The sequence below is a fragment of the Camelina sativa genome, chromosome 1, assembly GCF_030686135.1.
Source record: "Camelina sativa cultivar CO46 ecotype springtype chromosome 1, ASM3068613v1".
NCBI lineage: Eukaryota > Viridiplantae > Streptophyta > Magnoliopsida > Brassicales > Brassicaceae > Camelina > Camelina sativa.
The window spans coordinates 14,931,413-14,943,569 of NC_141880.1; the positions used below are offsets into that span (position 1 = coordinate 14,931,413).

The 12,157-nt window shown below is 31.9% G+C and overlaps 1 protein-coding gene and 1 long non-coding RNA gene across 2 annotated transcripts; one reads left to right on the plus strand and one right to left on the minus strand.

The window, feature by feature from the left end:
• Positions 1-637: 637 nt before the first annotated feature.
• LOC104792219 (protein DELETION OF SUV3 SUPPRESSOR 1(I)) lies at positions 638-2,002 on the minus strand. The gene is made up of 3 exons (XM_010518315.3): positions 1,840-2,002; positions 1,594-1,726; positions 638-995 (listed from the first exon to the last, which is right to left on the minus strand). The coding sequence occupies exons 2-3, from the start codon at positions 1,685-1,687 to the stop codon at positions 865-867; spliced, it is 225 nt and encodes a 74-aa protein (XP_010516617.1). The 5' UTR covers positions 1,688-1,726; positions 1,840-2,002; the 3' UTR covers positions 638-864.
• A 412-nt stretch (positions 2,003-2,414) lies between these two features.
• On the plus strand, positions 2,415-3,715 carry LOC147949942 (uncharacterized). The gene is made up of 2 exons (XR_015596153.1): positions 2,415-2,628; positions 2,728-3,715. It is a non-coding gene; the product is annotated as an uncharacterized LOC147949942 (long non-coding RNA).
• The last annotated feature ends 8,442 nt before the right edge of the window (positions 3,716-12,157 follow it).

Here is a 12,157-nt window from a genome sequence, read left to right on the forward strand (position 1 = left end):
GAGGTGAAACGGTTTTACTCTTATCAATGAAAAAAGCTTTCAAAAGACACTCTTCAATTTCAAAAACAAGTACATATCTCCGTAACAGAAATAAAGGAACTGTAAGCACAATGAGCACCCAAGATATCATACACCATATTTTACATTAGAGTATCGCCGACAACTTTGTCACGAACATATCTTCCCGTTCTGGCTACCCTTGTGTTTAATGATTTAACTGAGAAATCTAGAAAATTTCCAAAGACCATTCAAGCAAGACAGGAACTAGGGGATACTCTCTGTGATCATTCTTAAAAATTGTATCCTTGATCGATCGATCCTACACAAGATCATGCCATGACGACGAAGGAGACAATGAGTGTTAGAAAGAAACAATAGTGGTTCTCCATTGTTTCTTTCATGTGACATACAACAACTATGTCTATGTGATTGTTTTTTCTCTACCGTTAATTTTGTGATGTTTATAGATCTCTCTGTTGATGGAGAAAGGATTTAAGGTTCCTGTCAAAACAAAGTTTGAAGGATTCTTTTGTGGTCTAACTTGTCATTTCGAATGTCTTTTATGCTCGGTATCTATTGACAAGATGATTTTATGAGAAATGCTCTACTCGGCAGGTGTTTTGTGAAAGGATGGCGATTACTAAAATAGAATCTTCATCTTACCAGTTCAAGTATATCATCACCAAAGATAAGAAGTTTGCATTCAAGGGAGAGTAAAAAAGGTGCAAAGGAAAAGGAGAAACCAATACTGATACATGCCACTATAAACCAAGGATGCAATTCAAACAGAGTACCGGATCATAACAAAAAGACGAGATTTCCAAAATGTGGAGACCTGCCCTTTTCACATTCATACTTCTGACCTCATTTCTTCTCACCACCATTCTCAAGCTCCTTCCTTAACTGACGCGAGAAGTCGTCACTGACATCATCATCATCCCAGTCATCTTCCCACTGTTGGCTAACTTCCTTCACTTCCTCTTTCTCCAGCAAATCTGCCAAACATAAGAAAATTATCCCATGAGTCAAGACCATAAAAATGACGCTTAAGAATTAGAATTACGCAACTCAAACAAATACAATAGAGACTTCCTTTATCAGTTCTTTCAATACAACTATTAGTTAAATCTCAAGACTCAATTAAAACTCAGAACCTGATCATCAAGTGACATAGTGCAGAATCAAAAGGAATCCGGAAACCAAAACCAAAATAGCCGTAGCCTCAGCTAAAATTCTAGTGGATCCCAACTCTCTCCAAGCTACTCAAAGCCCCCAAATAATTCCCAATTCCCTATTAACACTAAACCTAATAACCAACCAGTAGCTTCACACCGCAAAAAAGTGACATCAAACAGATCCGTTTTCACAATCAGAACTACTAAACTTCATAACAGTAGCGAACCATCTTTATCAAATTAGGTTAAATCTGAGGACTTGCAAAGCCATAATCTGTTCAAATCAAAAGAAATCGTAGCCATATGAAGCCTTTACTTTACCTATACACCAAAACCTAATCACCAATCAATTCCTAACTACATCCATGAATTTCAAAATCAAAGAAGAAGAGAGTGGAGATTATAAAAAAAACTTCACCTTCGTTGATTTCGAATTCCTCAAACTCATCGTCGTCCTCGAACAGATCCACCTTGACAACTTCAGCAGTCGCCGCCTTCGGTTCTGCCGCCATAGTTACAGATGTGTAAAGCAACCAAACAGATCGAGAATCCTAAGAAGAAGAAGAAGAAGAAGAAGAAGAAGATGATCGCAAAACTCGATTAAAAAGTTTTCCAAGTAATTTAATAGCAAAAGAGTTGAATTGATAAAGATGAAAACCCTAACCTTTCTCAGAGCTTTGATGAGAGAGCGTATGCGAGAAAACTTGTATTTGTTTACCGAAGAAGCTTATGTATACTTATCGAACCGGTTATACCGAGTTTTCCTTTATTTATTTATTTATTTATTTTTTTTTCATTTTTTTTTCTTACTTCACCGAGTTTTCCTTTATGTGATTTGTGAATTCGTAAAATTTGGAAGAATTCTGTATTTTTTTTTTAATTATTGAAAATTAGATAGTAAAAAAAATTATTATTTCTTTCTTTTTTCCGACCCAATTATTTACCTTTAGTATTTAGTTTTTTTTCATTAATTGAGTGAATAGAAATAGTTGATGTGTCAAGATTTTTACTGGTTTTTTAATACTAGATATGGATACTTTATTTAAAATAATTGTTTAATTGACATTAATTCTGTTAAATAGTAATTTCAATACTAGCTAATTTTTTTATTTCTTTACAGAGTTTAAATTAGAAATTATGATACGTCTAATTGGTAAAGAATATCAAAATTTTGATTGGATAGATTTTGTCACCTTTTCAGTACTGTATATAAAAGATAGGGAGCTAGGGACCGTAAGTGCAATCATCAAATTAACCGTCTGGTCAGCCACTCCCATCGCCGACGGTATGAAGAAGATGAAAAGCTCCTCCCTCGAAAGCCAGGCTATCTCGCCACCTGCACTACAACGTGTCTATTCTTACAGTAGAAAGAAGTCGACAGAGTCAACCCATCTCCACCGTCTTCACCCCGTACTCCCATTCTACCTCCACGTCCAAAAGCAATATGTGATGAGTAAGTAATCCTAGAAAACCACTAGGTCTATCTGAATCATATCTTTATATCATATACCGTTCTTCCTTAACCTGAGATATCCTTTTTCATTCGTTTCAGGGACAAGAGGAAGAAGTGGCGTGTATACCGACTACAAGTTCACGGCTGTATCTTCCTGTTTCATAGTCTGTTGGTTGCGATTGCTGGGAGTAATGTTCGGGAGTGTGGCGCAGTGCACTGTTTGGTGTACTTCGTGCTACACCACAAGTTTCTCTCCCATATACCCTACTTGTTCTCTCTTGCAGTTTATATTCTATTGGGGGTCATATCGTTGACACCTAGGTTGCACTGAACCGGGTACGGGAACAGGAATCGGGTACGGAAACGGGGACGGAAAACGGTGAAGTAAAAATTTATAGATACGGGTACGGTATGGGTACTTCAATAAACATATAAGAAAATATACCCATACCTTGAATAAGAGGGGATTAGTAAAGCTAATGGGAAAAGGAGAGAGGGGAAAAGAGTCTAGAAAGTAGAAAAACATGAAGAAATGAAAATATGCTTACGATAAGAGTGCTTTGAATGAAATGAAATGGATGCAAATATCAAAAAATTCGATGTTATCTTCCCCTAAAGCATCTAAGGCGTCCCCATAGAGTCCCCGTAGAGTTTCCATCCCCAACATGTCCCCGGTACGGGGACGACTACCAAATAGACGTACCCGTGCATCATAGGTTGACACGTTTTAAACCTGGGAGCCCGAATCGTCTATTGATCGTTGATATGGCAACCATCTTATTCGGGCTCATTATCCTCGAAGTTGCTATGTACCACACACTGGGCAAATTTTTCACTATCTGCGCGGGGCTTACAATCCGAGTGATTGTGTTATGGAGCCTCAGTCGTGTCCGAGTCCCATATCTTCAGATCAATTAAAAAAGTACTAGGTACGGACCCGCACGTACATGCGTAATTGATTTCGAAAACTATGTATACTATAAGGTTTGTAATATATTATGTACACATAGAGTTACATATACAATATAGATATAATTATTTGTTAAATCATTTACCGTTCAAATTTATATTAGTTTGGTTTCATCCAGTTTGTGATTTTTGAAACAATAAAGGTTTCAGCATAAAATTAAGATTCACAAACCAACATACATTAATCTAACATTTACCGAATTAGTGATTAATCGGAATTGTATAAAACTTGTAAATTATGAAACGGATAAAACCATAAAAAAATTAAAAATTTCTCGAAACGAATGACCTAAATCCTTAAGCGGGTCAAATCCGTCCCGGTAGCCTTACTCCATAAGGGTATACTATTTTTTTATCTATAAAAACCCATCCCTAGAAATCTTTAAAAAATAATATTAAAATATATAAGATTTTGTATTTTTTAATATGTTAATTTTGAAATTAAGGAATCTTTAATATACATTAGTCTTATATGTCAGAAATTTTCTATATGGAAAACTGAAAATTAGGATTTAAATAAGTTTAAATATTTTATAGTTTAAAAATAAATTTAAATATATATTTTTTACATCCATGTTATAATTTTTTATTATATTATAATACATACGTTTTGAAAATAATTTCGAAAACATGTAGAGGATAATATTTATTAATATTTGGATAATATTTACCAATTTGAGAATTTATAGGAATAAAATATTATGTATATAAATAAATTGAATAGCAATGACAGTTTTATTTAATATTATAAAGTATTAAGGGCAAGTAATAAATTGGGCACAAAGCTTTCCGGCGACGACACATCAGCTTTTCTTCAAAAATGTTTCTCTTTTAATATATAGGGGATTATAATGAAGAAGAAAAAGATAAGGGATTTGTAATAGGGCAATATATGCTACCCCGTACTTAAAAAAAAATTAACAACTATGATTTTAAAAATCTAATTGAATAAAATCTGTAACTACAAATTTTATCAAAAAAAATTTTTACCACGGGTCAAAATTATTACTTACGCAAAATAGAAGCCATAGAAAAAAAACAATAAATATATTGTTTTCAAAGAGGTTTTTCAAAACCTTAGCTAGCTATATTTAGTTGCTCTTTTTTACATGTTAGTTATATCTGTTTACTTACTTCACAATTATAGCAAACTAGGGATCTGACCCGCACAATTATAGCAAACTAGGGATCTGACCCGCACATACGTGCGAGATTTTTCTCTAAATAATTATTTTCAAGATTTTAGATCTGCACTTACGTGTTTTGATTTATAAAACATGAGTCTTATAGTGGCTTCATATACTAAATTTAGTATAGTATTTCTAATCTAAATTTGTATTGGTTTGATTTCAATCCATTTTGTGAATGTTTGAAATAAGACTGATTTCACATGGTACTTGGACTGACATATTGATAAATCCAGATGAGTTGTGAATCAGATTGACCATTCTATCATAGTTATAAACTATCAAACAGGATAAAAAAATCGTGAAAATGAATTCAAACATCGTGAACCCAAATAACCCAAATAGAGACATCAAAGGGATAAACCCCGACATGTTATACCGGTCCGGTTAAAATCTTTTGACTCTATATAAATCCGTTCTGCAAGATTTACAGGAGTAAATAGTTCCATATACTTGAATTAAAGACATCATTATAATATCAAATTTTGTTCGGACCGTAACCCAATTTTTGATTAGTTACGATTATCTTTTATTAAAAACAAAATACTCGAATTTAAAGTCAAAATTAGGCATGGGCAAAATACCTTGATCCAAAAATCCGATCCTACAAATCTGATCCGAACCCGTTTCCAAAATTATAGAATATCCGAACTGTTTCCAAATCTCTAAATACGAAAACTCGAACCCAAACCCGATCTGAATCGGAATCCAAACAGGTACCCAAATATATCAGATTTGGAAATACCCGAACAAATCCTATACCTCTAAACCCAAAAACCCAAAAGTCCAAAATATCCGATCCAAACTCTAACAATATCCGAACACCCAAGCTTAGTCAAAATTAGGATGGGGCATTCAGTTAACTCTTTGGTTTTCGTTCAGTTTCATTTGGTTTCGGTTGGTTTGGATATACAGTAATATAATAAATATTCAGATATTTTAGAAATTTTGGTTTGGTTTGGTTATTTAGTAGATAACTATAACTAACCAAAAGTTAACCAAATATAACCAAAAATACAAAAAGCAACAATATTAAAAAGGAAAATAGAAAGAAAATTAAATTGAGAAAAAAAAACATATTACAGTTAGGATTGCAAGCATTAACATCCCATCCCGTAACAATTTTTTGCGAATAAAAAAAATGCATTTGATTTTATGAAAAGGTTATTTGGCTAAAAGTAAAACAATATGGCTAGATATAATAATTAATTATAATACGTTTTATACTATCTAATTTTATTTTAAATAATTATAATTTGAATTAGTTATTTAAAAATAAAATCATCCCGTTTATAAAATAGCTATTAGTTATTAAACTTTTTAATTTTCAGTTCTAATTAAAATGTAACATATTTTAGTCTACTACTTTTTGGGATAAGAATATATAGTTTAGATTAGATTATTCTAGTAAATTTTTAATACATTTAATAAAATATAGTTGTTTGTTATGGATATTCAGATTTTGGTAGAAATGCTTAAAAATATTTGTAATAATAGCAATCATGGTTGTGTAAATGAGTAAATCTAACAAATGTTTGTTTAAATAAAAAAATGGATTTGAAAAAGAAATGTTTAGCATATTCGTGTGAATGAATATTTCCTCATTTTAATAGATTTTCTTTTTACAAAAATTAACTAAGCAAAATTGATTTACTACCAATAAATTGTTAAACTAATCAAAATCGATTTTTTTTTGTTAAAAGGCTTTCAATTTATAAACATATATGCCCAATTGGGTATTTCCGGAATAGGCCCATACAATTATCCCCTTAGGGCCCAGTCCAATTACACAAACCAAACCAGATAACATAGACCAAAATTGACCCGAGTATAAACCAATCTAAACCAGTAGCTAACCGATATAAACCAAAAACTCTAATCTGCAATGGAGAACCCTATCGCAGCCGCCTTCCCACGAACCTGTGGATACTCGCCGGACCAGGACCACCAGCGAGCCAGGAAGACGAGAGTCAAACAGAAAAGGTGACACAAGACCATCACCATCCTACCACCGTAGAGTTGTGAAGAGAAAGGAAGAAGAAACCGATCTAGCAATCCGAAAGCCATAGTTCAGTCTGATAGAGATAGAGCAGTAGGGAGTAGATCTAAAAAGCCATCAACGGTGGCTTAGCCTTGCTTTTCCGGCGGTAGACCTCCCCCGTCAAACCACCAGCCGTGACAAAACCTCCTGCGTCTCCAGTCGTTCAGATCTAACCGCCGTATCTTTCTCATTTCTCGCCGAGAACTTCCTTCTTCTAACCGCATAGCCACGCCGCCGGTAGAGCTCTTATCGGAAGTGTCCTGCGGAAGCTTCTCCTCACCACAAACTCCCTTGATTTCGATCAGGTGACCTCGCCGGTAGGTACAATGGACTGCAGATGAAGCGCCATGGACTAGTGGTTCCTCTTCAACGCTGGAATTGCCGGAGAAACCCTTCACTCGGTGCACGGAGTCGTGATCAGAAGAAGAGAAAGGAGGAGGGAGAAGAGAGCCGCGAGTAGATCTCACGTGCTCACCTCTCTAAAAATAAACTTTAGTAATCAAAATCTATTTCATATTAAATATCTAGGAAACTTTCTCTAAAAAAAGACCAGACAATAATTCAACTTTCTTGTTCTACAAATTCTTCCAACATCAAATGATTTCAACAACGATAATTTGTTTATTGAATTGACATTTTTGTAAAGTAAGCTATATTCCCATTTCTTCTCTTTCCCTAATGAAATATTTTTGTAAAATCACAGTCGAGAGCTTCCCTCACTTTTCACTCTCCAGAAGATTGATTCAGCATGGCTCATCAATACTTTTTTGGAACCCTGGAGTTATCTGCCAATAAAAGTTCAAGTTAAAACGTATAAGAGAATAATAAAATAACATGAATTATGTCATATTGAGTGAAAATTTATACATGATTCATGATTGGCATAATATGTTGGAAAAAATGAAATTGTTTTTTTTACAACTAAATCATACACATAATTAGAGTATTATTTTTCAATGTCTTAGATGAAATATAAATAGATCCTTACCACTTGTTGATTCTTTGGAGATCCTGGATTTGGGAATGCTGATTACAAACTTATCAATTGCTCTTGATAATATCTTCATCTCCGAGTACCTGGCTGACATACCACTGACTTAATATAATTTGATAAACTCCACAAAAATTATGTTAATAAGGTTAGAATAAGCTTACCTTTGTTTAAATTTGTAACTTGTTCGGTCAGATAAAACTTGAGAACACCTTCTCCATTGATAATATTGAATCTAATTAAATAAAAACAGAAGCCGCTAAATATATACTGTATGTAAGAAGAAAAGATGAATAAGAATTATGGTAGACATTTGTTTTTATAAGTTTACAAAAATACTATTTGTTAAAAAGTTTATTTGAAAAACTTACAGTTCATATTCCAAAAACATTTGCAGTTTCACTCCAAATACTGCAGTATATGACTTGGAGGTATGAAAAATATTTTAATCTTGAAATTGACTTTTTTCCAGCACTTTCAATTTATATGGAGGTCTGCTTTTCTTTGGAAGAAGTATTGTGTGTTGTTCTAATAATACTTACTTTTATAGTCATTACTATCTTGTTACGCTTAAGTTGGATTAATTATGATTTTTCTAAAATTATGGCTGAATATTTTCTAATATCACGATTTTTAGGCACTATATTAATTTTTCAATTTCCATTAGTATTCATTTCTCCACACCTATAAAAACATGATTTTATTATGGCAATATATTAACTACGATTATTTTTATAGTTAATGATATATAGAATTTAGGAAAAATCAATAAATTTGTTAATAGATTTAATTTATATGAAATATTATCTTTACTCTTCTGACTTAGTTGTTTTAGAAAGTACTAAATATATGGGATACAGATTTTTTTTTTAATTATGCAGACAATTGGGTCTATTTGGCAACATGGATATATGATATAGTTTTTTTTTCTCTTTTTGTACTCTCCAATTGATATTTCGTTTAATTGACAAATTTTTAAATAATTTATTCATTAAACGCAAATGTTTTATTGACAGGTTTTCAATAAAACATTTTAAGGTACAAAAATTAGATAAGCAAACCAAATTTTTTATCACAAAATATTATAAATAACATAATAACAAAATAAATTATTACAATTTTTATCAAAAAAATTTCAGCCCACGGTTTTCCGCGGGTTAATACATAGTTTTATATTTAATAGTATAGAAGGTTTGACAAAAAAAAAATTAATAACATAATCAATAATACAACTGTCAAGATTTGGGAAAAAGAAGATCCGACTTCTCAAATCGTTTCTAAAAGTATTGATTTTGGTAGGGTTGTAGCTAAGAGATTTTCGTACACTCTTCTTTTTACAGAAGTGAATTTGAGTTGATATTATAGGAGATATCAGCAGTCTCATGGGGCATTCGCGAATTGAGATCAGCGGGTGTTTCGGGATCGATTTCGGTTTCACTTGATATCTGATCGTGCTGAAACTTTAGGGAAGCTTCGTGACGTCTAGGGATAGAGTTCCACCGGAGGGATTTGATAGTTAACGGTTGGTTTTAGGGTTTCGTCTTTGAGACTGTTCTTTTATGATGTTTCTGTCCAGTTTTGCTATAAAATCGGTGTTGGTTGTATGGTTTGTTGTAGGGTGTTTGGGCTGTTGCAGAAGTTAGGAGAGTCTCAACTGGTTGTAATTTTTGTTTTATCAGGTTGATAAGGTAAGTGTGTGACCATGAGCTTATCTAAGCAATTGAGTTGTCTAACTTGTTTTGTGTGACGATGTGTAGGTGTGGTGTGTTCTGTTTAATGGTTGGATAGAAACAAACCCTAAAATAAAAACCAACCGTTAACTATAATCCCTCCGGTGACAATCTATCCCTAGACGTCACGAAGCGTCCCACAAAATTTCAGCATGATCAGATCTCAGTTGAAACCGCAATCGATCCCGAAACACCCGCTGGTCTCAATTCACGACTAAGAAGTAACGCCCCATGAGACTGCCGATATCTCCTAGAATATTAACTCAAATTCACTTCTGTAGAAATTTGAGTGTACGAAAATCTCTTAGCTACAACCCTACCAAAAATCAATACCTTTCGAAACGATTTTAGTAATCGGATCCTCGTTCTCCGAAACTCTGGTAGTTCTGTTTCTCTCTTTAGTCTAATGGTTTGAATGGTAACTGCAGTCAGAACGGCCAAATCCATCTGTGGTCTAGACCGCTCCATTTTTAAGGTGGACTACAGACCGCTGCGGATCAACTCTATTTGTATGCAAAAGCTAGCGGTCCGCAGTTGGTATGTTACGGTCTTGTCTCTGCTTTATTTGGACTGGACCACTGTGGATTACATTTGCTGAATGGTAAATAAAAAGTGGTTCAGTACGCAGACCACTACAAAAAAAAGATTAGTTTAAATCATTTATTTTTAATATTTGCATTAGTTATAAGTGATGTAAAAAACTTTTGCATCATTTAAATAAATGATTTATAATATGGTGATGCAAATAATTTACATCAGTTAATTAATAACCGATGCTAATATTTACATCAATTATTGTAACTGATATGAAAATGTGTCAATTGCAAAAATAATATTTCCGTCATTAGAGTTAACAGTCGTTATGTCGTAAGTATGAATCTACCGTTATTAATTAAATGAAGGTTTTTAAAGACAACGAAAATTAAACCATATATTTTTTGGGAAATTTAATAACTAGAGAAATTAAACGGCCAAAAAAAAATTTGATGGCGTATTTTAGGGGTTTTCCCGATTTTATTTGAGTGATGTTAGTATTAGTGTCAATTAAAAGAACTGATTTCAATTATTTACATCACTTATTAATAACTGATGTTAATATTTGCGTTAATTTTTTAATAAACGATGATAATAGAAAAATTCTAATTAAGATAATTTCTGATTTATAACAGATTTATTATCTTAAATAAATTTTGTATTTATCCATTTATATATGTCTATATTTGTTATAGCAACAGTTGTTTATATAGAATATTTGTTTAACGGGTTTGTTATATCCGTTAAATTAATTGTTGTTTATATAGCAACAGTTGTTTTTAATATCTACTAAGTATTCTATAATATTTTTACAAATAGTTATTATACAAAAACGTCATTTGAAAATTGAAAGAAAAAACATAAATTTAACTCAATTAATAGAACTCATTAGAGTTTTTACAAAAAAAAAAACAAAAAACAAACAAACAAAACAAGTGATATTAACTTAGTTTCACTATCTAGCTATGATTTCTTCAAGTGTTATATAAACACACATCTTGTTTTGTCTTCAGACTTTTTTATTTCCATTGTCTTGGTTGTTCCTTCACCATGAGGATTTTCTGAGTATGAAAACCAATAAATATAAAATCAGAGCCATATGTGAGAAATCCAAAAGAAAAAAATGATAAAAATAAGATGAACTTATCGATATGATTGTGTGTTAGAGATGTACACATATAACTTGATTCACCCGGAGTGGTATGGTTGGCAATTGGCATCCTTCAAAGAAGAACTTCTAAGAAAATTATCATTTTGGACAGTTCTTAGAAAAGAGTTTTATATTTGTGTGATCATTTCTAAATTTTTTGTTGTTTGTATTATGCCAAATTTGGAGAAGAGTTTCAGAAAATATTTATACTAAAAAGGAGTCCCGTACAATAATTTTATTTGAGTAGATCCGGCGAGATCATGGGGTTTGTTGGAGTAGTGGAAATGATTTTTTGATTTTCAACAAAAAAGTTTTTATACATAATTGAAGAAAACAATAACAGATGAGGAATAAAAAGATTTGTGATATTTTGCTTAATTATTTGAAATATTTGTGTAGTTTTTAAAACATGGTATTTTTGAAAAAATAAACTATTTGTTTTATACAAACCGAATCAGTGTTAATTATTATCATTTTATTTTATTGAATCAGTGTTAATTAACATCAGTTTATTATTGATACTAAATTGTATCTTTTATTTAATTGATGTTTTATTTTGTATCATTTTATAAGTGATGCTTATAACAAACTAGAAAATACAACGATTATTTATTGATGTAAATATGTAGATTTGTATCAATTTATTGAATTGATGCCAAACTATTTACTGATAACATCAATTATAATAATTGATGCTATATCATTTATATTTGTCTCATTTATACATAAGAGATTCAAAATAATAGCACTTAGGTTTGTGATACAATTTAAGTGATTTAATTTAATTTTTTTTTGTAGTGGACGGATTAGTCCGCTCCAACTATTCACACCCTAAAAAAAAAATTTGATCTTTTTTTCTTTCTTTTTTACACCAAATAACCAAAAGTTATTTATGTGTTTCTCCCTCTCTCGTAACAATGTAGACAA

Coding starts and splice junctions, on each gene's coding strand:
- LOC104792219 (XM_010518315.3), bottom strand. CDS start 1,687: ATGGCGGCAGAACCGAAGGCGGCGACTGCTGAAGTTGTCAAGGTGGAT. Junction 996..1,593: donor GGAATTCGAAATCAACGAAG/GTGAAGTTTTTT, acceptor TATGTTTGGCAG/ATTTGCTGGAGAAAGAGGAA.